Consider the following 27,448-nt stretch of genomic DNA (forward strand, 5'->3'; position numbering starts at 1 on the left):
AATCCTGGAGATGGTGTCTCAGAATTAGTTCTGTCATTATCTCATGAAAGGGGAAAAAAACCAAATCAAAACAAAACAAAACAAAAAAACACCACAAAGTGTCCCAAGTTCGAATGCAATACAGTTTCAGTAAGGTTTTCAGCATGCAGGTGTAGTTCGGTTGTTGTCTCAAAGGAAGAGAGAAAAAAAAAAGAGTATGGAGACAGTTCTGTGAATGTCTATCTGAGGCTGTGGCTCATCTGCCCGCAGCTGTCAGCCTGATGTTGCTGGAGGTGTTATTTATGCAGATCTCAGGGGTGAGCTTAGCACTCACCTGGCCCTGCAGGCTTTGTTTACTCAGAGTTCTCCTGGGCTCAAAGGTATAAGGTTTTCCCTTTCCAAGCACACTGGGGGAGGTGACACTGCACCCGCTTTCTCAGGCCAAAGCCGGCTTGTTTATTTACAGGTCATGTGGGAAGTGGGCCTTCTCCCCTCTCCTGTGGAGTTTTCCTCCCACCGCCACTTTTACAAGCTTTCCTGCTTCTGGTTGCTGGGCGAGTTCCTCTGCTCCTGCCTTCTTTGTGTTTATTTACAGTTCTGTGAGGAATTGCCCTTCCCCCTCTCTGGCACTCAGGGTGCCCCGCCCTCTTTGCTATGTGTCTTTTTTGTTGTTATTGCTTATTATTCAGTTTTTTTTTTCCCCTGGGTTGGGGTCAGTCTGTCCAGAGGGCTATGCTGATCTCACCCAGGGTTGTCTGTGGGCGTACTGCGTGCCGCTTAGCTCACCTTGTGGTCTGCGTTTTCCCAAGTGGTCTGGGCGCTGGCTAGGTTCAGATTTTTTATATACATTTTTTTTTTTTTTGGTGGTGCTGGAGTTGTTTGAACTCACCCTCACACTTGCTAAGTAGGCGCTCTATCACGTGAGCCACTCCTTTTTGTGTTTTTTTTCCCCCTTGTCTGTACAAGTGTGTTTATTACTTGTACAAATACGAGGAAGGAGGAAAAGCCAGTGAGGATAGGGGAGAATTGTTAGATAAACAGTGTATGTGTTGGGTATTTTCAGTTTAGGGTCTCTCGAAATATTTGCCCAGACTAGCTTTGAATTGTGAGCCTCCTAATCTCTGTGTCTTGAGTAGCTAGAATTACAGGTATGAGCAACTGGCACCCAGTATTTATGTGAAATTTTTTAGTTTGTTATTTTTGAGACTTTATAAGGTTAGTTGAAAGATTTTTCTTTTCTCTTTTTTTTTTTGGCTAGTTGTTGGGATCTAACCTAGTGCAAGGACTCTACTACTCAGCTATATCCTCTGCTTTAGATGGCAGATTTAATTTTATATTAAAATATTTGACATTTGTTGTAATGTAATTTATTTCAGATTAAATTTGGTGGAAGCTTTTGTAGAAGATGCAGAGTTGAGGCAGAGTTTACAAGAAGATTTACTTCGGCGATTCCCAGATCTTAACCGACTTGCCAAGAAATTTCAAAGACAAGCAGCAAACTTGCAAGATTGTTACCGACTCTACCAGGGCATAAATCAACTCCCTAATGTTATACAGGCTCTGGAAAAATACGAAGGTAACAAAATAATTTTGATTTTTGTTTTCCTTTATTCTTATAGTATGTTGGGTAAGTATACTCAAGGTTGATGCTAGTGACTCCCTCTTTGACACATTGGTTTTTCAAATAGGTTTGCATTGCGCTAAGGTTCATGGCAGAAACTGGCAGTCAAGAGACAAGTTAGAATTTTCACTTATTTATTTTGCAGTGCTGGGATTGAACCTATAGGTATTGTTTTTTAGAAGTGAATGTTATAATTACTAGGTTTATTATTAACAGGTTAATTGTACTAACAGTGGGAGTTAAACAGGATTTGGTTACTAAAGAAGACCCATGGACTCAAAATGACAGTGCTTACAAATACAGTTTGTTACAGGAAAAAGTCACAAATCAGGAGCAGCATTAAAGTGAGGATGCACATCTTAGCCCAGGGCTGTCTCAGCCTAGTTGTCTTTCCTTTTGTGAAGTCCATGGTGGGGTTCACTTTCTCTCTGAGATAAAGGTATGGGGGCAGAACACCCAGGGGACAGGAAGCACACAGTGGAGTCTTACCTGGACTGTTCTATTTTTGCTGGTCAGGTGAACATATTCTTACTTGGTAGCTATCCTGTATATGAGAACCTGGGGTGGGGGTTGGGGGATCACTGAGGCCAGGTACAAATCAATCTCTTTTCTCCTTTTTGGTGGTACTGGAGTTTGAACTCAGGGCCTCATACTTGCTAGGCAGGTGCTCCTGAGCCACTCCATCAGTCCTGTTTTATGTTGGGTTTTTTCGAGATAGTGTCTCAAGAACTATTTGCCTTGGCTGGCTTCCAAATGTGATCCTTTTGATCTCTGCCTCCTGAGTATCTAGGATTAGAGGCGTGAGACACTGGTGCCCAGCTACACAGGATATTTGAGATCCTTCATCATTGGGAACATAATCCATTTCTCTGAGTGGTTTTTTTGTTGGTGGTGTTGTTGGCTGTTTGTTTTGGAGGTGCTGGGGTTTGACAGCATTTTTTTTTTTTAAATGGCACTTTGAAGAACTCAGCAGCTCTCCTTAGCTTATTAATTTCATGGGGGAAAACCAGAATGTGGGACTAATTTATATAGAAAATAAAGCAAATGTATTGTCTTTAAGAACAAAACCATGATTTAAGTTTTTATTTATTTAATTTTTGAAACAGGGTCATGCTTTGTATATAGTTCAGGCTGGCCTGGAACCCTTGATCCTCCTGCCTCAGCCTCCCACGTTCTGGGATCACATCAGTCATCATCACACCTGGCAAAAAAGTATATTAGTATTTTGCTAGAAATTGAGTATGTTCTGTCATCCTGTGGTGTTTCTGGTTTTTGATCAACTCTAAGCTTAATGTTGTTTTAGAAAAACTGAACGTAAAGTAGGTTCACAGACAGCAGGGGGCAGCAACAGTACAGAAAGAGAGTTGCACTGGTGCTGGAGATTGAACACAGGGTCTTGTGGCCAGGACATTTTATTGGGAATGTTTAGTCGGACCTGGGTGACTGGTCACTTGAATGGAAGGATAACGACTCAAGAGTATAGTTGTAGTGCTGTGAAAGCGTTTATCATTTAAGAGGAAGATTGAAGATAGTAGGGGGCAGGGGGAAGGGGGAGAAATGACCCAAACATTGTATGCACATATAAATAAAAGAAAAAAAAAGGTTGAAGATAGTAAAGGTGATGCTCTTAAGTAATGGGAGGAGGGAAAAGATACTTAGATTATATAAAATGAGCAAATTACTGTATGACATGCTAGGTGAGAAAGGATGGAAAAATAACCTTAGTGTTGACTGACAATGAGTGAAAAATGAGGAAGAATAAAGAGGCCAGTCAGCTGAGTAAAGCACTGGAAGAAGAGCAGAGAGCCTTATGTTGAAAGTAGTTGAGCAGAGTGATTAAATTGTTACTGTTACCATAACTCACCTGTACTTTTACTGCTGACTCCTTTGGTAATTTGGTAATTTGTTAGAGCCAGTACAATAGTGGTGTAATTATTTACCAGTAATTTAAGTGCAGTTGTACCATAAGCTTTCATTAATGATATTTTACCAGCCTTTTTTCTACTTAACATGGTTTTCAAATCCATTTTATAGAGGCAGACAAAATTTAATTATACTTAATACAACTGCTAAATTGGAATTAATAGTACAAGGAATTTGTGTGAAATTAGCCAAGGGAATGTGGGCATCGAGTACATTATTTAAATCTTTGTTAATTGAAACTCATGTCCTTCAATTCCATTTTCCAAAATTTTTAATGATTATGAAGATCATTATTGTTTTATAATTAAGACTTTAGATTGATTTTTCTCAGTCTGCATAGACTATTTGGAAATCTGCTTAGTCAGCTTGTGACTAATATCAGACTTTGTATCTGAGGGTAATGTCAGGAGGATACATATAAGGAGGGATCCAGAACTGTCCTGTTGATTCTTGTATTACTTGCTTCTTGACCTTGATTGGAAAGTCTTAGTGTCTTTTCCTTAATTACTTTGCAGCAGTTTCCAATTATTTATGAGGTTTTTTTGTTGTTGTTGTTGTTACTGTTTTGGTAGTACTGGGGTACTGCCAAACACAGGACCCTGGGCTTGCTACTGCCTGAGCCACTCCGCCAGCCCTTGAGTTATTTTAAATAAAATGTTGTGCATGCTTTGAGAGAGAAAGACATTTACCAGTAATTTAAGTGCAATTATAGCCAGTTTGCTTTACAGTCTCAACTTTGCCAGATAACAGTTAGGAAAGGCTTCTTTGAGGTGGGAAGGTCCAGGTCCCAGGCATAGTTGATGGCTGCTGCTGATGGTTCCAGCAGGGATTGCATGCACAGATGCCTTAGGGCAGGCAGGTTATAAGTCATAGGAAAGCAATGGGCTGATAACTCTGCTGACCTAGAGAACTCACGTGTGACTAAAACTGATAAGTCCATATGCACGCCACTCCATGGGAATTCTGGCCAAGTATTTCCCATACAGTCACATGTTTTAATGTCCAATTTGAATTCAAGTCTCTAAACTTTTTTTAATGTTCTGTACCTCAGTAAATGAGCTCATAATCTAGGCCCGGTTGCCTTAGCCTTGGGGGCCAGTCTTGACTTCTTTCCCTTATTGTATGCACTCAGTCACCAAGTACTACTGATTTTACATTGTAAATATTTTTGCCTCTGACACCTTTCTCCAGTGCCAGCACCCAAGTCCAGGCTAGAGTCATTTCTTACCTGATCCTGTTGTCAGCCCTAATGCTCTTACTGCCCCGTCTTTGCTTTCAGTCCATTCCCTTTGTTCTAGCAGCTGTTCCTTATATATAAATGTAAATGCATCACTAATCTGTTCAAACGCTACGGAGGGTTCTCACTTCTTTTGTATTAAAGTCTATAAACTAGTTTAAAAGAGCCCGAATAAATCACCTGCCTACTTTTTTTCTCCTTTCTTTCCTAGTACTCATTGCTAGTGTTTGAGACTTTTCTTAGAACCACATTAAGAAACGTGTTTCATCATGACAGTGCATACCCTTGGGTGTAAGCACACATATATACACACTACGTATAAAAGCTGAAGTAAGCATATGTAAGTTGTTTAAACCTGAAACAGTATATATAAAACTGAAATAATTAAAATGCTGTTATGTACTTCAACATTTTGTATTTAACTGAAAAACACTAGTAAAGGCTTACTAAATTTTATGACCTATGGTAGAGGAAGGCCCACTATTTGAAAAAGCACTATTCTGCACATCAGTACAGGTGAACTTGAACAACATCCCCTAAATGATATGTATATCACACACTTCATCTCCAAGCCATCGTATGTGCTGTTTAGACTCACATCTTTTTGCCTGGCTTTGTTCTTTTCTTTGACTTCCACCTTAAAAGTTTTTTTTTTTTGTTTTTTTTTTTTTATGGCAGTTGGGATTGAACTTAGAACCTCCTGCTTGCTTTGGTTATTTTTGAGATAGGACCTTACTTTGATGCCTGAGCTGGCCTGAATCATGAACCTCCTGTACATGCCTTTCACCTGCCCAGCCTTTTCCTTGTTGAGATAGGGTCTTGTTAACTTTTTTGCCCAAGCTGGACTCAAACCGTGATCGTCCTCATCTTTGCCTCCCGAATGGCTAGGGTTATAGGCATGAGCCACCACACCTGGCTGAATATGGAGGTTTTAACAAAAGTTATGTAATGGCTTGATTATTGGAAAGTTATGTTTTGATTTACTTACAAAGCTAACAATTACTTCCCTGTCTGATCTTTGAAATCTTTACTGGACGAATATTGTATATATGAAAGCTAATGACCAGTGATTGATTGCTTCATTAGTCTCTCGCTCTCTTCTTTCATGAAGTCATTCATTCAGTAAGTAGCTCTCAGTTGCCTCTTTTATGCCATACGTTGTTCTAGAAGGTAGAATGGTAGATATGACAGATAAGGTCCCTATTTTGTAGAGGTTCTATAATAGTGGAAGGGTAGAAGATAGACAATAAAGAAATAAATAAGCAAGTTCAGATTTATAGTGAGAAGTGTAATGAAGAAAACACAGGAGTGACAATAGACCTGGTGGTCAAGGAAGGCTGCCCTAAGGAGCTTTACCACTTGAGCCATGCCCCCAACTCTTGAGGAGGGGCTAGGGAGGCTAGTGGAATCAGCCAGTGCAAGTATACAAGACCAGCCTGGACTGGACTTGCTGAAAGACAGAAGAAAAGCTGGAATAGTCAAACATAGCAGTAGGGAATTAGGGAGAAGTTGGTTGGAGGTGAGGCCTAGCTGATGTTCTTAACCTTTTGGCTTCCAATAAAGCCTATCCTCAGAATAGTGGTGTTTTGTTTTTGTTTTTTCTGGGACTAGGGCTTGAACTCAGGGCTTTGTGTTACAAAGCAGGTACTCTACTGCATGAGTCACACCTCTAGTCCATTTTGCTGTGGTTATTTTGGAGATGGAGTCTTATGAACTATTTGCCTGGGCTGGCCTCGAACTGAGATCTTCCTGGTCTCAGCTTCCCAAGTAGCTAGGATTACAGACATGGGCCACTAGCGCCCAGCTAGAATAGTGCTATTATTTTCTATTTTTGGCAATACTGGGGTTTGAACTCAAGGCCTCACGCTTGCTAGGCAGCTGGTGGAATGGCTTAAGTGGTAGAGCACCTGCCTAGCAAGTGTGAGGCCCTGAGTTCAAACCCCAGTACCATCAAAACAAACTTTAGTAAAGGTACAACCTTCATTGAGTTTGTACCTGGTACCAGCATCAACTCTCCAATCTTAGAATCTGAGATTCTTGTTTCCTCCTTAAGATAGAGGTTCTTGAAGGCCTTTGCTTCTATACTGGTGAGTTTAATCAAAATTAAAATCTATACTGAGGGATAAAAGTCAGTCCTTTTTTTTTTTTTTTTTTGACAATGGTAAATGTTTTTGTATTCTTCATCTTTGGGAGGGGGGTCAGTACTGGGATTTGAACTCTTCCTCACATGTACTAGGCAGTTGCCATACAGCTGCCACTCTACCAGCCCTTTTTCGTGATGAGTGTTTTTAAGATAAGGTATTTTTGCCTCAGGCTGGCTTCGAATGGTGATCCTTCTGATCTCTGTCTCCTGAGTAGCTAGGATTACAGGCATGAACCACTAGCTCCTACTCATCTATTTATCTTTAACAGTGAAAAGTACAGTGGCTATTAAGTCAGCTGAGGTTTTCACTGCATTTCGTGTTTCATTTGAAAACATTAATGGATCGGGAAAAAAAAATCATAAATGAAACACCACTACTGCTATGGTTGCTGATGTTCATCCTGTTTACCAATAGTGCATAAGCTAACTGGGAATAAAGAACAGGCATTATAGCACGACAGACATTATGTAGGCTAAGTGTTGTTTATGGGCTGTCTAAATGTTTCACACATAGATGCTGTTGTGATTAATAATAAAACAAGATTTTTTTTTCTTTTTCATTTTTCTTTTATTATTCATATGTGCATACAAGGCTTGGTTCATTTCTCCCTCCTGCCCCCACCCCCTCCCTTACCACCCACTCCGCCCCCTCCCTCTCCCTACCCCTCAATACCCAGCAGAAACTATTTTGCCCTTATTTCTAATTTTGTTGTAGAGAGAGTATAAGCAATAATAGGAAGGAACAAGGGTTTTTGCTGGTTGAGATAAGGATAGCTATACAGGGCATTGACTCACATTGATTTCCTGTGCGTGGGTGTTACCTTCTAGGTTAATTCTTTTTGATCTAACCTTTTCTCTAGTACCTGTTCCCCTTTTCCTATTGGCCTCAGTTGCTTTAAGGTATCTGCTTTAGTTTCTCTGCGTTAAGGGCAGCAAATGCTAGCTAGTTTTTTAGGTGTCTTACCTATCCTCACCCCTCCCTTGTGTGCTCTCGCTATAAAACAAGATTTTTAAAAACAGTTGTGCTGACTTCATGGTAGCTTTCCATCATTCTCAATCAAGAGCTACTAAAAGTTCTGGAAATTTGAGAGCTATTACTTTGGAGTAAAATGCAGTGTGCTAGAAATATTTATAGAACACCTGTAAGACTTTATTGGAGATTAGAAGAAAAAGTCTTGTTATAGTAGTAGTACTGCATAGTAAGTTCTCACAGTTAAGCTTCTGTTAGGTGAGAAGCAGTGTGCTAAGTGTCAGATGTAGTTCTCTCATATGCATCTGGGCATCTGTAGTTATTCCATTGTACAGACACACAAGGCTCAGAGCAACACGTTCCAGACGACAAAGGCAGTGGGCAGCAAAGCTGCGACTGGCATCCAGGCCTTTACTCCTACTGTTCACATGTCTACTTTGTTGATTCCCTATGTCTCCTCGTCTTATTTTCCAGTCTGTACTCTTAAATAGCATTAAGCAAGTTCCAAAATTAAGTACTTGACTTTATTTAACCTTTGTTAATTGGAACACTGTGTTATTGATGGAAATTAGAAATACAAGCTAGAGGTCTTATTTTAATGGTTTTAACTCTGGGTTATTAGATCTACAACAAATGACATTCATTTAGTTTTAATTAATGTCGTGTGTTTCTGCATCTCTAGTACTTTCTACGAAGGAGATGACAGACATGCAGGGGAGGTAGTGTTTTGTTAGTGGGAAACCTTGAGTGCTAGATCACATCACTCCCTGCCTACAAAATACGTTTAGTACTAATTTAGAATAAAGCATCTAAGTAAAATAGGAACTTTGGGGACCTACTATACAGTTTTGCTTTCTGGGTCAAATGATGTTCATTATCTTAAACTTTTATGATCTATAATCTTGTACTTTTGAAAATGAGATCTTTTAAATTAATTAATTAATTTGTTTTGCTTTGTTTTAGGAAGACACCAGGCATTGTTGCTCGCAGTTTTTGTTGTTCCTCTTGTTGATCTTCGTTCTGATTTCTCTAAGTTTCAGGAAATGATAGAAACAACATTAGATATGGATCAGGTATGCAATATACATTTTAATTCAAGCAGCAGAATAGTTTTGAAACGTAAAGGAAAACCAAAACAAAGCAAAACTGTAAAGGCAAATGAGAAAAAAATATCAGGTTTCTCTTTTTAGTGTCTAATTTTGGCACTTTTGTGTGATATACCTTTGCTGACAGTGGATATAAGATTAAGTGTGAGAAAACAAATAAGTGAAGTAGAGGGCCAGTGCTAGGGATCAAACCCAGGCCTTAAAGATGGTAGACAAGTGATATACCACTGTGCAACATCCCCAACTCCAGAATTTTTTTTAAATGATTGTTTCAGGGGCTGGTGGAGTGGCTCAAGCAGTAAGAGCACCTGCCAAGCATATGTGAGGCCCTGAGTTCAAATTCCAGTACCACCAATAAAAAAGAAGAACCCACAGTTATTTCAGTGAATGAAAATAAAGATCAACTGAGGAAATGATTGTTGAGTGTAAGTGGCTTTCTTAAAGGAAATCTTTTTTTTTTTTGAGACATGTTCTTACTGGCCTTGAACTCATGGCCTTTCTGCTTCTGCTTCAGGAGTGCTGGGATGATAAATGTGTCCTACTACATTCAGCTTTAAAGGAAATCTTATAAGAAAACAATTTCGCATATGAAACTGAATTTATTATCTTTAATTCTAAGAGAAAGGGTAAATTAATCACTGGAAAAGAAACATTAAGAGGTAAATGTAGGCTAAGAGAGAAAACTGTTTATCTTCCTTGAAAAGAAGCTCTTTGGGGGAGTTTAATTTGTATATAAAGTGAAAATAGTTCCCGAAACAGTTGAAATATTCTCAGGAAAATGATTTTTTTTTTTTTTTTTTTTTTTGAGGCAGTGATGCTAGAACTCAGAGCCTACATCTTGAGCCACTTCACCAGCCCTTTTTTTGTGATTTTTTTTTTTTTTGTCAAGATAGGGTCTCACAAACTATTTGCCTGAGCTGGCTTTTAACAGTAATCTTCCCAATCTCTGCTTCCTGAGTAGCTAGGATTACAGGCGTGAGTCACCAGCCTGAAGAAATGAAAATGAATTTCATAACAAAATTTATAAAATGGTAAAGTTTTGTTTTGTATCCATTAAAAATTTGTTTATATGAACAAGTTCAATATGCTGGAATCACTGAGTATAATCTTTTTAAATTTTGTTACTTTAAAAATAGTATTGAAATTTTTCCAAACTAAATTTCCTGTTAAAATGATCACTCAGGGAAAATGTGCTTGAATTATTAAGGTAATAGTTTGGTTTGCTAATTGTTAGATTTCTTATATCTGCAGGTTTAAGTTAATATTTGCCCTGTACGATCTTGATTTATTTTGTTTTTACTGGGTCCATTATTTAAGGATCCAGTAAAATTAATTAAGAAATTAATTTCCCTTTGCTCTATGCTCTCTGGATTTTAAAGGTGTATGAGTGTGTCTTAGTGTGTATTGTTACAAATACTTCTCTTAGCCAGGTGATACATGCCTGTAGTCTCAGCATGATTACTTTTCTCCTGGTGGTGACAGTCAATCTCTTGTCCCTAGAGGGGATCTGTACAATTTAGTTGTTTTAAGAGGCTCTTCTTTTAAAGTAGATACTGAAATTCAGGAAAAAAAGTGTTGTCGGATGCTATAATTTCTGTGTCATCATACCGTATTCTGGATCTCTTCAACATTAATGCTGTGCCAAGAAGATATAAGCTGGGGAATTCTTTCTTTTTCTTCCCCCGAGGAGATAGACTATTTGAGGTTATACTTACATGAATTTATTTTACAGAACCCCAAATTCAGCATAATCCAGCTCATGTAATTAAGAATCTAGAGATACTACAGGCTTTATTTAGAGTTCCTCGATGGAAGTGACTCAGAGATGCCATACGGAGGGCCTAATTTCTTTATCGTTTCTAGGGCCAGTTCTCCTTTTGGCCCTAGGATGACTGCCAGTGGCAATTGAGGCACGTAAGAGTCCTGCCATTTGCCATGATGGAACCATTTAAACAGTGATTGTGGCCAGGGAATTAGAGTGGGGTGATTGGTCCAAGGGGACCAGGGTTGGCTATACAACCAGCTTCCCTCCAGGAGGAGCTACACTGTATGAGCACTGCAGGGTAGGAGGAAGAGGGGAAGGACTGCTGTGTTTACCACCAGCAATGACTCTTGAGGCACTGTCCTGTAACTGCAGGCTTTCATGGGTTATACTATAATGTTACTTTTCATTGCTTGAGATGGAGTTTCTCAAACTTTTTGTTCAGGCTGGCCTTGAATCTTCCACCTCCTCCTCCTGAGTAGCTAGGATTCTAGGCTTGAGCGACTGTACCTGGCTTTCTTCTTTTCTTTTTTTTTGGTGGTGCTGGAGATTGAACACAGGACTGAGTGAATGCTAAGCAGGTGCTTTATCAACTGAGCCACATCCATAGCGCAGCCCCTACCCCCCGGCCCACTTTTAAATTTTTATTTACTTTTTTTTTTTTTTTTTTTTGCTTTAGTTATTTTTCCCGATAATGTCTTGTGTTTTTTGCCCAGGGTGGCCTTGATTGAGATCCTCCACAGACAGGCTCATGCCACCACACCTGGCTTGTTGAGAATGTGGTCTTGCCAACTTTGCCTAGGCTATGAACTTTGATCCTTCCAAGTAGCTGGAATTACAGGTGTGTATCACCATACCTGACTTCCCTTAAAGTAAATCAGACTCCTACTTAAAACCTGTTCTAAATTCTCTAGGAGCTGATCTAGTATACTATCATCTTTATCCTCAGTTACAAACCTTCAAATTTAACTCAGGTTATAAAGGTGAATTCAGCCCTTCACTGTCAAAGATATTTGTAATGAATGTAGGCATTTAAATTACATGCTTCAGAAGCACTTTGAGGAACTCTCCAGGGAATATCAGTTGTTTCATGTGTAACTTCTGAAAGCCTCACTGTTTTGCAGCTGTTCACTTGAGTTCATGTGATGAAGGCTCGGTTACTTATACAGTGGGTTTGGTTGTTTCTTCCCGACTCCTTTTAGATTTAGCTGTATGTATTATGATTCTGCTGCTTTCCATAAACACTATAAAGTTTTTCTATTTTTGAAATAAGTGTAGATCAAAACCACCCCAAGTCAAAGCTCAGAGGAGGCAGTGCTTTTCACAAATAAATAGTTTCCTTTAGATTAGGTGAGTTAATGAAATGTATTAAATTTAAACCTTCCTATGCTGCATTTGGACCATCTTAATTTTAATTTTCCATATATATTTTCTTTATTATTGGAAAAGTAGTATCTTTTATTGAAAATACTGAAAAAAATTATTTAAAAAAATTTTTTTTTTTTTACAGTATTGGGGATTGAACTCAGGGCCTCGTGCTTATTAGGCAGGCACTCAACCACTTGAGCTATGCCACCACCAGCCTCAATTTTTTTTTTTTTTTCATTTTTCTTTTATTATTCATATGTGCATACAAGGCTTGGTTCATTTCTCCCCCCTGCCCCCACCCCCTCCCTTACCACCCACTCCACCCCCTTCCTCTCCCCCCCCCCAATACCCAGCAGAAACTATTTTGCCCTTATTTCTAATTTTGTTGTAGAGAGAGTATAAGCAATAATAGGAAGGAACAAGGGTTTTTGCTGGTTGAGATAAGGATAGCTATACAGGGCATTGACTCACATTGATTTCCTGTGCGTGGGTGTTACCTTCTAGGTTAATTCTTTTTGATCTAACCTTTTCTCTAGTACCTGTTCCCCTTTTCCTATTGGCCTCAGTTGCTTTAAGGTATCTGCTTTAGTTTCTCTGCGTTAAGGGCAGCAAATGCTAGCTAGTTTTTTAGGTGTCTTACCTATCCTTACCCCTCCCTTGTGTGCTCTCGCTTTTATCATGTGCTCATAGTCCAGTCCCCTTGTTGTGTTTGCCCTTCATCTAATGTCCACATATGAGGGAGAACATACGATTTTTGGTTTTTTGAGCCAGGCTAACCTCACTCAGAATGATGTTCTCCAATTCCATCCATTTACCAGCGAATGATAACATTTCGTTCTTCTTCATGGCTGCGTAGAATTCCATTGTGTATAGATACCACATTTTCTTAATCCATTCGTCAGTGCTGGGGCATCTTGGCTGTTTCCATAACTTGCCAGCCTCAAATTTTTAAAAAAGTCACAATTCCATGATCCTTATACAACTTAACATTATCATATTAGTATGCATAAGTTGTGAAGATAGTGTGTATAAATGCTTTACAGTTTTTATTCTTGGAAGTGAAAAATAAACATAAAAAGAGGGAATGTTAAACAAAAACTTGAGACTGAAGAATCTTTAAAATAAAAGGGTTTATTGAGCCATCACAGATGCTGGCAGCATCTAGATAGCAATTGGAAAATGCCTGCTGGACCAGAGCTAAGAGAATTTTTTGGTGGTACTGGGGTTCGAACTCAGGGCCTCACTCTTGCCAGGCAGGTGCTCTACCACTTGAGCCTCTCTGCCAGCAAGAGCATTTTTTAAAAAGAACATTTCATCTATGATGAAAATGTGGGGAAAGAAAGGGTAAGTTCTTACCTTGTGCCTGCCTTGGCTCTAGATGTGAACATTGTAGGGAAGCCAGGAAGGCTTTGGTTAGGGGAAGTAATTGCTGCTTTTGGATGGGTTGACCTTATAAGCAGGAGAGGGGCGGGATGGTGCCTAGAAGGTTATGGTTAGATATGAGTTAAGGTTTTAACAAAAACACATTGAGAAACATAAAATGGTGTTTTGTTCTTTTCTGCCTATAGCTTATTAATTTTATTAATCTCCCCATCTCTCCTCCCTTCCATTTTGCATCATCCCTTGTGATTAAATTTAGGTCATCTTAGAAATTTTCTCTCTTTTTTTTTTTCTTTCTTTTTTCTGTGGCACTGGGGTTTGAACTCAGGGCCTACACCTTGAGCCACTCCACCAGTGTTTTTTATGATAGGTGCTTTTGAAATAGGGTCTCACAAACTATTTGCCTGGGCTGGCTTTGAACCTTGATCCTCCTGATCTCTGCCTCTTGAGTAGGTAGGGTTACAGGTGTGAGCCACAAGTGCCCGGCTAGAAATGTTCTCTTATCAGTATTCATATTCTCCCTACCTAGAATTATTCTTTCAACATGTTGAACTTTTATTTCTAGTTATTGTTTTTTAAGACAAATTGCAGAACACTGCTGTATAATGCATTTAAACGGTTCAAAAAGGTAAAGAGAGGAAAGTTAAAAGTATTCCCAATCAAAACAAAAGTAATAAAAGAGAAAAAAATGTCCCCCCATCTACCACTCAAAAACAACCATTGTTCAATGTTAAGTCTGCTCTCAACTACAGGTGGTATTGAGGGTTTCGAGGACAGCTTTTGAAAATTTGCATGGCTGTGTCTTCCTACTATGGGGATCAGGTCATTTATGTAGTTGAATGCATGGGTTAGTCCCTTACAACAAAGTATTGTCATGTTTAAAATGCTAGTAGTTGGGCTGGTGGAGTGATTAAAGTGGCAGGGCGCCTGCCTAGCAAGCATGAGGCCCTGAGTTCAAACCACAGTATCATTAAAAAAAAAAAAATGCTAGTAGTTCGCCCATAAAAGAGAATGAAATTAAGTTGTTTGCAGGAAAGTGGATGGATTTGGAAGTCATATTAAGTGTGAAATAAGCCAGACTGAGAAAGACAAATATTGCATGTTCTCTCTCATAGGCAGAATCTAGACCTTAAAATAAAAAAAAGCTTGGTGCCTGTGTCTCACACCTGTAAGCCCAGCTACTCAGAAGGTAGAGATCAGGAAGATGATGGTTTGAAGCCAGCCCAGGCAGATGGTTCGAGAGACCTTATCTCAAAGAAACCCTACACAGAAACAGAGCTGGTGGAGTGGCTCAGTTGGTAGAGCACCTGCCTTAGCAAGTTTTTGAAGCCCTGAGTTCAAAAACTGCAGTGCCATGTGTGCCCCCCAGCCCCAAAAAAGAAAGTATGGCAGTGGGGGGCAATCCTGTTTGGGAGTGGAAACCAGAGGGAGAGGGGAGGGTAGGAGAAGTGAATATTATCCAAGTGCTTCATACTCATTTATGAAAGCCACACCTCCAGCCCTAGAATAATGAAACCTTCTAAATTGCTTAAAAGAGAAGAAGAGGGAGAATAATAGAGGAGTGAATTTAATCAAAGTACATTATATTCATGTATGAAAATATCACAGTTAAACACCTTTGTACAATTAATACATGCTAATAGAAAAATAAAGAAAATGCCATTAGTTTTCCTTGTTAAGAAACGGGCAATCTTTTCAGTGTTCCCTCAGTATATAAAAAAAATTATGGAAGGAATCGTTGAATTTCAAATGAATTATTTTTCATTATAGGCACCATGAAAGGGGGGAAAAAGTCTAAAATACAGGTGAAAGAAACTAGAGATCCAAATGCCCTGGCTGTTAGCTGCAATCCCAGTTACTTGGGTGGAGATAGGAGGGTCTTGGTTTGAGACTGGCCCTGGGCAAAAGCTTGAGATTCTGTCTGAAACATAACTAAAGAAAAAGAGAAAGGAAGGAAGAAAAGTGTAGGAGCATAGCTCAAGATAAAAGCACTTGCTAGAGGCCCTGAGTTCCAAACCCTAGTGCTACCAAAAACAGAAAAAGAGAAAAGAAATTAAATGATAAAAACATAAATGAAGAGATTAGAGATTTCTTTGGCAAGTTTTTTCGGACAGTATTATTCCCCTGCCATGAGAGTCAAGTATTTCCTCTTTTACGTTTACTCTCACAGCTATTTTCTTTGGGGAGTACGGGGCCTTGCTCATTTTAGGTAGGTGCTCTACCACTCAGCCCAGGTTGGCCTCTTGCTCATTCTCCTGCCTCTGCCTCTACCTCCCATGTTCTGGAATTTCAGGCATGTGCCATCACACACAGGTTACCTGATGATGTCATCCAGATTTAAAGTATGCGCAATAGCTGTTTAAGTGTAGTGCTTACTTGATTCTAATTTCTGGTGTTCTTTAGCTTAATGTTCTTTTTTGTGTATGAATGGATTTGGTATTTATCAGTCCTTTCATTCTTTTTTTTTTTTTTTTGGCTATACTAGGGATTGAACTCAGGGCTCTTGTTTGGTAGGCAAGCATTCTACCACTTGAGACATGCCTCCAGTCCAGTCCTTGTACTCTTATCATGGCTTTTACATTCCTGGATTTATTTTATTTTATTTATTGATTTTGTGTATTTGATTTTATTTTGCTACGGAGGGTTAAACCCAGGACCTCTTGCTTGCTAGGTAAGTACTCTTTATCACTTGAGTGATGGCCCCAGCCCTGAAATTCTGGATTCTTTTTAAAATCTCATTAGATTTGGTTTTTTCAGGCTCTTTTCTTGGGGTGTGGGGCACATGTGTACTGTACTACCAAGCTACACTCATAGCTCCTCGTTTTTTAAAAAATGTAAAAGTTGATGGTATTTTGAGGGAAGAAGTTTTCTACCCTATTAAGTTCTATGGCTGGAGCCTAAGAAATAAACTGATGAAAACACAGATTAACAGGGGAAAAGGTATAAAATTTTTCATATCACACATATGGGGGAGGGTCTCAGAAAAAAGGTGAAAATGTTTTAGATTTGGGGCTTACAGTCCATTCTAAGAGAGGGTAAATGCATTGTGCACTGTAAGTAAGTAGACCAAAGAAAGTGGGTTTGAACTCCTAGAGTGATAAAATTAGAACTGTGACTAAGAATATGTTTAGATAAGGGTTTTTATGTGTACTCTATTCTTCCTAGTATAGACTTCCTGGAATGAGAGAGGAACTTATTTACAAAAGGAAATTTGTTACCTTTACAAAGGAAATGTAAACCCTGCCCTAGGCAGTGTCTGCTGTTTTTCAGTCTCATTCAACCCCAGGTAATCCTTATTCCAAAGTGGCACATTCTCATCACTCTCATTATTGCAGTCTTTGAGCAGTGCTTGAAAAAATGTCTGTCTTTTAGCGCTATTCTCCAACAAATCTTGACTAGTGAAGTTTCTTAAACTTGGAGAGTGCTGTGCCATGCTCTCTGATACTAGGTATTACCACTTTGATTGCTATTACTCCACTTCCTCCTCCAGGTGATTTGCTTTTTCTGCCCTTGTATCTTCTTTCCTTGTATTCGTTCCTTCATACTTTGCCTTTTCTCTATTTTTTCCTCTCTCTTCTTTCCCTCTTTGCTCTGCCCCTAGGTCTTCTTTTTCCCTGTCCACACCCTTTCTCCCACTAATTTCTCCACCTAGTTTCCTTTTTGGGAGTATCTTAAGTTTTTACAGATTTAAGATTATAAAATCAACATTTATCTCAGAGTCCTGTTTGTACACATCCTACCACAGAAATACATGCTTTTCTGAAATTGCTGTTTGCTATAATTTTCATGCATTTAATTACCACAGTGTGAACTGCAGATTATTTCTAAACTTTATTTTGTATTTATTTTTTTGATGGCACTGGGGCTTGAACTCAAGGCCTCATGCTTACTAGTCAGGTGCTGTGCTACTTGAACCACTCTACCAGCTATGATTTGTGTCAGGTTTTTTTGAGATAGCATCTTGCAAACTATTTGCTCAAGCTGGCCTCTAATCACAGTCCTTCTGATCTCTGCCTCCTGAGTAGCTAGGATTACAGGTATGAGCCACGAGTGCCCAGCATTTCTAAACTTTATAAATACGTTGTCAGTGTTTTAACTAAAATTGTATTTAAGGATTAACTTAGTGGAGAATTGAAATTATAACATCATTGAGTCCACCCATGAGCATTAGTCTTTCCTTTTTTCTCCTCCAAGTGATATCCATTTTTTAAAATTGAGGTAAATTTTACACAACAAAATTAATTATTTTAAAGTGTACCATTCACTGGCTTTTAGCACTTTCACAGTGTTGTGAAACAAAACAATCACTACTACCTAGTTCTAAAACATTTTCATTATCACCAAAAGAAAAACCCATACCTATTAACAGCCTTTCTGATACCCTATTTCCCCAGATGCCAGAAGCCATGGGTCCAGTTTTTGTCTACAGATTTACCAATTCTGTACTTTTCTTATGAATGAAATAATATTGCATGTTCTTTTTTGACTGACTTCTTTCACTCAGCATATTCTAAATAATATCCATGTTGTGGGATGCTTCATCATTTCACTGCTTTTCAAGGCTGAATTTTACTCAGCTTGGTAGATAGATATTGTTCACCCATTTACTTGTTAATGAATATTGAATTGTTTCTACCTTTTGACTATTGTGACTACTACTCCACAGATGTTGTGTACGCATATTTGTTTGAATACCTGTTTTCAATTATATATATGTGTATATATAATTGTGATTGCATACTCCCCCCTTGTTCTTGAAGGATAATATCTGGGTGTACAATTCTAGCTTAACAGTTACTTTTCCTTAGTTACATGATTATGTTGTGTTGTGCTTCGGTTTGTATTACTATGGATGTTTATAAGTCTTGGTTCCAGATAGTGATTACTCTAGTTCTTGGTGTTCAAAGGTAGGTTTCTTTTTAATTTTCCTATTTGGATTTATCATGTTTTCTAAACAGAATTCATGTCTTGATGAGTTCTAGAAAATTTACCAGTCATTATCTGTTTGAATACTGTCTTCCATTTTTTTTTTCTTCATTTTCTAAAACTATAGTTGGACATATGTTAGACGTTTTCTGCCATGTGTCTGGTGCTGCTCTCTTTGTGATTACTTCAGATGTTCTAATTCTCTGGAGAGCTCTTCAGCTCTAATGTGTGTTATAACTAGTGCATCAATTTTTTTCCTCAGCAATGACTATATTTTTATATAGGTTGGTATAGAAGTTAATTAGTTCATTTTTAAAGTAGTGGCTATTCTCTCATATTTTTAAAATGTTTAAAATATACTTACTTAAAGATCCATGTCTAGAATTACTTTGTTGTTTGTCTGTGGTGCTGGAGGTGGAGGTTGAACCCAGGGCTTCACACATGCTTAGCACAAGCTCTATCACGGTGCTCTATCTATAGCGCTGTTGTGAGTTTTCATCTGTTCCTTGTTTCTGTTGAATCCCTTTTTTTTTTTTTTTTTTTAAATTCACTCTTGATGTCTTATTTCCTTGTCTGTTTTGTGTGTTTTATTTTTTTTCATGTCATGTGTTTATTTACAAACATATGCTATGAGTTCGAGTTTGATCCATTTTCCAAAGAGATGGCCCAGCCCTCTTAAAGCATTCTTCATATCTTTTAAGTAGATGAATTTAAACACCCTTCTTTCTTTTCTTTTTTTTTTTTTTGTTGTTTTATTATTCATATGTGCATAAAACGCTTGGGTCATTTCTCCCCCCTGCCCCCACCCCCTCCCTTACCACCCACTCCACCCTCTCCCTCTCCCCTCCACCCCCTCAATACCCAGCAGAAACTATTTTGCCCCTTATCTCTAATTTTGTTGAAGAGAGAGGATAAGCAATAATAGGAAGGAACAAGGGTTTTTGCTAGTTGAGATAAGGATAGCTATACAGGGGGTTGAGTCACATTGATTTCCTGTGCGTGAGTGTTACCTTCTAGGTTAATTCTTTTTGATCTAACCTTTTCTCTAGTTCCTGTTCCCCTTTTCCTATTGGCCTCAGTTGCTTTAAGGTATCTGCTTTAGTTTCTCTGCGTTAAGGGCAACAAACGCTAGCTAATTTTTTAGGTGTCTTACCTATCCTCACCCCTCCCTTGTGTGCTCTCGCTTTTATCATGTGCTCAAAGTCCAGTCCCCTTGTTTGTTTGCCCTTGATTAATGTCCACATATGAGGGAGAACATACAATTTTTGGTATTTTGGGCCAGGATAACCTCACTCAGAATGATGTTCTCCAATTCCATCCATTTACCAGCAAATGATAACATTTCGTTCTTCTTCATGGCTGCATAAAATTCCATTGTGTATAGATACCACATTTTCTTAATCTATTCATCAGTAGTGGGGCATCTTGGCTGTTTCCATAACTTGGCTATTGTGAATAGTGCCGCAATAAACATGGATGTGCAGGTACCTCTGGAGTAACCTGTGTCACAGTCTTTTGGGTATATCCCCAAGAGAAACACCCTTATTTCTTAAGCAGTTGATGTCTTATTATAAAGAAAGGCACGGAAAATCCAGAACCAGAGTACAAGGTCATCATAACCAGTAACTACCACTTGTTTTCTTCTGAAAGTGGTATATTCTTCTTGGGGTGCTCCTCATAATGTCTATGAGGTCACAGAGGTTGTGCACCCCAGATGCTCTGCCCCAACATAGCGAGTGCTGTTGGAAGCTTTGTAAAAGGTGCAGAGATGATAGGCAAAGAAAGGACTGAACTACACCAAGTCTGTCTTGCCTCATGACCTTGTTCTCTCCAGCGCCAAGATTAAAAGGTGTTTTGTATGTTTTAGATTGAGTTCTTGGTTAGCTGGTTTCTATACAAATCATACTCCCAGATAAAATTTGCTTTTACTTTTGCCAGACACCCCACAATGTAAGGTAATTACCCTAGGAAAACTTTTAAATTTACCTCTCAGCCTGGAGCTTTCCAGATTTATTAGGGTGAAGATTGAGCTGCAGAAAAAAAAACCCAGAGTAAATAATGGTGGCTTAAACAAGAGTAGAGATTTAGTTTTTATCACGATAATCTGGGTTTACCAGCGCCAGGCAGGCTGGCTGAGCAAGCAAACAGGGCCTCTGTATGTGGGACCTTGCTCTTCCCTTATTGTTCCACTATCCTTAGCATGTTGCTTTCAGCCTCAAAGTGCAAGGTGACTTACCACCTTATCTTCATTCCAGCTGATGCAAAAGGGCAGAAGGGAAAAGGAGAGCACATTCTGGAAACAGTATACTTCATTTCTGCTACATTCTATGGCCAGAATTTATTCAGAAGCTCTCACCTAATGGCAAGGGAAGCTTGGAAATGCACTCTTTGTTCTAGCACTGTAAAAGGAGGGCATGATAGAAAAAACCAGCAACTAGCAGCCTCTTTGCCAACACCAGTAGTAGACATTTGAAACTCAAAGTCTATTGTTGGCAGGATTTTAGTCACACGTTGTCAGGGAGGAGATTCTGCCCCCATGTTTCCTTCTACATTTATCATGAAGTGGATTTAAAAAATGGTCCCTTGGTTTTATGCTGGGGATTCTTCACAGGACCTTACAGCTCTACTTTTCTTCAACTCAACCATACATTTATTTAGAAGAATGCTTATAATATTTTATATCATGTTTCTTGAAAGGTGGAGCTTTTAAAAAATTATCTAATGATACCTAGTTTTCCATATTAATTTTCTCTAATTCTTTAATCCTCACATCTTTCCTATGCATTCTCTCTGATTATAGCAACTCTTTCTACTTATTCAAAACAGGTAATTGATTTCAACAGAATTTCTTCTTTTTCCTATGTTATATTTATTAGTTTGCAGTACTGGGGTTTGAACCCAGGGCCTCATGCTTGCTCTACCACTTGAGCCTCCACCAGCCCTTTTTTGCAATGGGTTTTTTTCAAGCTAGGGTCTTATGAACTATTTGTCCAGATTGGCTTCCAACAGTGATCCTCCTGATCTCTACCTACTGAATAGCTAGGATTACAGGTGTGAGACACTGGTGCCTGGTTTATTAGTTTTTTAATGATGTTGGTTCAAGTCTAACTTCCATGGTTTTTTTGTTTTTCATCTTATTTCTTGGTTCATCCCACTTATGAGTGCCAAACCTAGGTTTCTTTTATCCTGTCTCTTTTTGTGCAGTGACTTTTTCTAGTGCCTAGATTGGTGATACTGTTGAAAAGACAGCTAGTAGAGATGAGAGGCCCTGTTTGTAGAATAGCTCTGTACTGGATTAAAATACCTAGTTGGGCAATATATTTTATTGTTCCAGATTGTTTGGGAGGAGCGATGTTTTGCTAAAGGATGTCCCATTTGACGTGTAAGCCCTTTGAAACATTTCAGTAAGTTAAGCCTAAACCTAGTTGTTCATTTTCCCCTTGTTTTACTTGAGCCTGTTTTGCCAGCCTTCCTTTCTGTCTATATAAGGAAAATGTAAAGATACCCACTCCATTTTCTTCTCTCCACATTTGTCATTGTTAGTGAGAATTCTCAGGATTTGTTGACTCACCATTAGGTTTCTGGAAGGTGAGGGTGAGTATAGGAACTTGGCCCCTGCCTCTGACCTCTCCTTCATTCATTGGAAGGAGGTGAATTCTGGAGCAGTTTCAATTCACCATTGTAGCATTACTTTTTTCCATGTAATTATCATAAATCTTGGTCCTTGTTTCTAGATAATCTTCATTATATCTTTAAATAACCGCATGATAATCTATTCTGTTGATGAATCATTGTGCAAATATTGTGTTTTATTACCTTCAGATTTTGCTATAACAGAAAAATCTGTAGAGGTTTTTTCCAGCCTTGTGTTGTTTTGTTTCTATTTCATTATTTCCTTAGAATAAATTTCTAAGAGTAGAATTGCTATGTCAAAGAATATAACAAAATATCTCTGAATCTCATTTCATCTTTCTTTTCTTTCTCTCCCTCACTCTCTCTCCCCCCTCCCCCACCCCCTTCCCTACTTCCTTCCCTTCCTTGACTGGTGTTTGAACTAGGACTTCATGCTTGCAAAGGAAGTGTTCTACTACTTGAGCTACACCTCCAGGCTGCTCTTTTCATTTTTGTGAGACAATCTACTTGTGTAGCCCAGGCTGGCTTTGAACTCTCAATCTTCTGCCTTAGCCTAGTGGTGTACACTACCACATCTGGCTATTTTCATTTTTGTTCATTTTTAAATTTTATAACAACTTACTTTCTTACCAGACGTGAATGAATATACTCATTTCATGACAGTCTCACTTGTACTTGGTGGTGATTTCTTTTTCTTAAAAAAAAAAAAAAACTGGCCAGAGCAAAGGATTCATGAGACCCCATCTCTAAAATAACTAGAGCAAAATGGACTGGAGGTGTGACTTAAGTGGTAGAGTGCCTGCTTTGCAAGCAGAGAGCCCTGAGTTCAAAGCCCAGTTTCCCCCCAACCCCACCCCCACCAAAAAAAAAAAAAAGTACTGTAGTGGAGTGGAATCATTGCCTGTCATGGGGGAAAGCTGTAGAGCAGTACCTTAAAGTTAGTAAGTATTTCCCTGTGGACTACTTTACTGTTTCTCATCTGAGTTTCAGGTGCCTATGTTCACCCATTTCATAACTGATGTTTTTCTTATGTGAAAATGGTGCCTTTCGAAAGATTTCAGCAAAACTGACTGTACAACTCTTTCATCTTTTAAAAATAGATCTATTCAAAAATTTAAACTAATCTTTTATATAGTTGAATATATATTTTGTTGATTTAAATTTTTATTCCCTCTTTTGGTAACTTTCTGTAATTTGATTTTAATTCCTTTGTTCTTTGTTAAAGTTCACTTTAGATTGTGAAGATGTACTCTGATTGAGTGGATAATAATTAGGAGCAATTTATCTCTACCTCATTTATTGAATATGTTTTTATCATCTTGCTTAGAAAACTGACTCACTCTCTGATAAGCTTTTATGTATAATTACCTATTTAATAATTTTTAATGTCTAGTACAGATAGACTTCATTCTTAATGTTCTTTTTTTTTTTTTTGTTTAGAAGTTAGTCATTTTGTTTTGTTTCAAGAAAGAACACCTATTGAACAGTCACTAGGCATGAAGAGCTATTAATACGTGATCTAGTTTTCTGTTTCCATAGTTTTGCCTCTTCACTTACCAGTTCTTTAAATCTTTGAATACGTTGTTCTTATAAAGGTCCAATATAAGCAAGACTTTTTTCCAAGTGTTGTGTGTATGTTTTTGCTATTGTAAATTAATTCTATTTTTTTTTTTTTTACTGTGGTTCCTTGTTGATTTATACTGAAGAATTTAGAAAATAAAGTGCTTAGGACTATGTTTTTAAATAATGAAATTTTGATGAACTTTAAGTTTGAAGGAAAAAAACCAATAGTTTTTTTACAGGTACTTTTTTTCTTGCAGTACTGGATTAGTGCTAACTTTGCAATTTCTGTTATAGTTTTGAACATTCTTAGTAATGTTTAGGGGAAATATCGATAAAAATACTGTCGGGTCATGTGCATCATTAGCCCTGTGTCTTCTTCACATGGATACTTTTATACATCTAGGACTATGTTCCTAATAAAGAGAACTTTACATCTGTTAATAAGTAGAACCCCCTTAATAGTATGATTGAGTAACTTAGGATGGTGACTCATTCAACTTAAAACATTAGGCAAATTAAATAAATAGAAGACAGTGTTTGCTGCATAATTTCTGTCTTTACCCATTGTTTATTTAATTTAGCTTTTCTTTGTTCTATTCCTAGGTGGAAAACCATGAATTCCTTGTCAAACCTTCATTTGATCCCAATCTGAGTGAATTAAGGGAAGTAATGGATAACTTGGAAAAGAAGATGCAGGCTACATTATCACGTGCAGCTCGAGAGCTTGGTAAGAATGGGTCATTGGAGGTTTGGATACTTCCTTTGTCTGTGTAGTGTCCACAGTAGTACCACAATTATCTTAACTAACTTTCTGTCCCCAAGATGACTCACATCCTGCCAAATAGAAAGTGAGTGGTCCTTTGGTTTGAGACTGGGAATGGCTGATTGCAAGTTTTCACTGTAACCACTACTTCCTGTATTAGAGTTAGTCTGATTTTATTTCTGCATGGGTCTCTCCTGTCCTTTCCTTTCTGGCCAAGTGAGGACTGTTGTTAGTTGCTTGTTGCTTCTAACACTCAGTTGCCTTGCTTTAGCAGATAAATTTTCTCTTCTGGTTTGTAGTCTAAAGATTATATCAATGAATGAAATTATGAGGAGAGACTATAATTATAAAATCTCAAAAATATTAAATGCATAAAATCTAGCTCATCAGCCAGATTGTTTACTTTGTGAAGTTTTCTGCACAAAGAAAATACATGTCCTAGTTTTCCTGGAATTTCATTGTCAGTTTCAAGTTTTTATTTTGAAATTGCATTTGGTCACTTTAATTATACCTTATGTTAGCTCTAAAGAAAAGCTTTGGTTAAGAAAAGAATTCTTATACAAAACTCGTGAAGGGTGGGCCATACCTTACCCGTCTTCAAGTGCCTACAATATCTGGATTAGTGTGTGCTGCCTAATGCTGGTGCTCTTAAGCCGTTGATGGGTTTGCCCAGAAAGCAGCTTCCAAATCAGCTAACATTTATAGGGAATTGTCAGGATTTCATAGGTATTCTTACTTCATATGGTTTTCTTATAAAGTGGGATTTGAATCTTTTCCAATTTATAATTACCAGTATGCTAAATTATAATAAAAGTATGTATATTTAGATTTAATGGCATTAAAATTTGCATTGAAATAGCTGCTGATATTTATGACATACTTTCTCTTTTTTCCTGATCATGAAGGATTGGACCCTGGCAAACAGATTAAATTGGATTCCAGTGCACAGTTTGGATATTACTTTCGAGTAACCTGCAAGGAAGAAAAAGTCCTTCGTAACAATAAAAACTTCAGTACAGTAGATATCCAGAAGAATGGTGTTAAATTTACCAACAGGTTTGCAAGCCTCTGTTATGTTTTAAGCATTTGGTAGTTTCATGGATTCACTGATGAAATGTGAATGCTCTGCAAAGAGGAAATTTTACCATATTATTTGTTCAGTGACCTGAGGCATCTAGTAAGAATCAAGCTTTATTTTCTTCCAGGAGGCTAGTCATGTCTCAGTGCCATGATACATCTCTCCTTCATTGTCTGAAGTGATACTTTGGGTCTATTTAAGACTGTTCTTTGCTGTCTCACCATTCTTTTGTCAACACATAATTCATTTAATTACTTGTTTTATGTTTCTATATCCATTAGAGCTACTTCTCCTTCACATCTCGGCTTTATGTATTTTTATTTATTTTATTTATTTATTTTTTCTAAGAAAACCTTGCTATTAATCAAATAAATGTATCTTAACTGGTTCCCACCCCCTCACTTCAGATACTTCTCTTTCCCTTTCCTCTATATCCCTTCTTTTTGCTTCTCTTAATTTTATTTCCTTCTTTTCATGCCAATGAATTTTTTTTCCTCATTTTATTGTCATCTTCAGTATTTTTTATCCTAACTATAATTTTTACTTTCTGTTGAAATTATTCAATAAGATTTAGTTTTCAAAGCATTTTCCTTACTTTTAAAACTTTGAGTCTAAAAGATAACAATAATAAGAAAAACCCGTGTGTGTTTTATGGGGACAGCCTCCATTCTGAATGAGGATGTCATTGAAATATTTTATAAAAGGTCACAGACAGGAATTTTAATCAAGGGAATAGTTGTTATGGCAAGAACTGTGTTATTCCAAACAACATAAAAGAACATTAATAAACCAAATTCCAGCCACATCTGCACCTCATCAGTATTTCAGGTTTAATTGTATTTCAATTTTAGTTATCATTGTTTTGATGCTTCATAGGACAAATATTCTACATGCATTTTGTGTAATGCACATTACTGCTAGTAAATATATTGATATTTTTAAATAATACCATATTTGTATTTGCAGTGAGTTGTCTTCTTTCAATGAAGAATATGCTAAAAATAAAGCCGAATATGAGGAGGCCCAGGATGCCATTGTTAAAGAAATTGTCAATATTTCTTCAGGTAAATTTAATAGAACTGGCTGGAGGTGAGGATCAAGTGGTAGAATGTCTGTTTTGTAAGTTGAAGCCCTGAGTTCAAACCCTAGGCCCACAAAAAAATTATAAATAAAAATTAATAGAACCAGTACATTAAATGTTCTGAACATAACTTCATTTTTGTTAATCGAAGAGCATGTGAATGGTTGAATGTTGTTTTGTTTTTATTTTGAGACTACCACCATGTGTGTATTTTCTGTAAACTTTATTCTACCCTTCAGAAGTGTCTGATGAAAGTTAGCGTCACCAATCTGGGGTAGATGCTAGTATGTGCTTGCTGACGTAATGCAAAGGGAAGGATGCAATATCACCTTTGAACTATGCTTGACTTTTTTTTTTTTGGTGGGACTGGGGTTTGTGCTCAGGACCTTTTGCTTGCTAAGCAGGCACACTATCGCTTGAGCCACACCTCTAGTCCATTTTGCTCTGGTTATTTTGGAGATGGAGTCTCATGAACTATTTATTCTGGCTGGCCTCAAACTAGAATCCTTTCAATATCAACCTCACAAGTAGCTAGGATTACAGGAGTGAGTCACCAGGGCCGATGCTTGACAAAAATATTTAAACTGATTATAAACAAGAAAATTTAAATTTAGATTGTAGGACATTCTTTTTAAGGTTTGCACTGTAAGAAAATGTCCTTGTCATGAAGCAAAAATAAGGACAGGATATGTTCTAAGTTAAAGGAAAATTAGACAGGAAAACCAAATTCAGTGGTCGCTTATTGATTGGATCCAAGATAAGGAGGAGGAATTAGGGAACAGCTAAAGAGGACACTGTTGGGACAAAATAGGAAAGTTTTGTATGAGACGTCATGATATTGGTGCTCAATTTCTTTGGTGTATTAATGGCGTTATGAAAAATTCGGAGGATGTCCTCTTTCTCGGAATATGGATG

General features: G+C 37.8%; 1 protein-coding gene across 2 annotated transcripts in view; it reads left to right on the top strand.

Annotated features, from left to right (window-relative positions):
- Msh2 (mutS homolog 2) overlaps nt 1-27,448 on the top strand; it is a 66,574-nt gene that overhangs the window by 28,388 nt on the left and 10,738 nt on the right. Inside the window, exons 7-11 of one of the 2 annotated variants that reach the window (XM_074049635.1) lie at nt 1,356-1,555; nt 8,837-8,946; nt 24,215-24,338; nt 25,280-25,430; nt 26,419-26,516. In XM_074049635.1, the coding sequence (XP_073905736.1) occupies nt 1,356-1,555; nt 8,837-8,946; nt 24,215-24,338; nt 25,280-25,430; nt 26,419-26,516 (683 nt within the window). Of the gene's footprint in view, nt 1-1,355; nt 1,556-8,836; nt 8,947-24,214; nt 24,339-25,279; nt 25,431-26,418; nt 26,517-27,448 lie in introns of those variants that run through there. The other variant, XM_074049636.1, reaches the window with a different exon arrangement.

This window comes from Castor canadensis, chromosome 12 (assembly GCF_047511655.1).
Source record: "Castor canadensis chromosome 12, mCasCan1.hap1v2, whole genome shotgun sequence".
Lineage (NCBI taxonomy): Eukaryota > Metazoa > Chordata > Mammalia > Rodentia > Castoridae > Castor > Castor canadensis.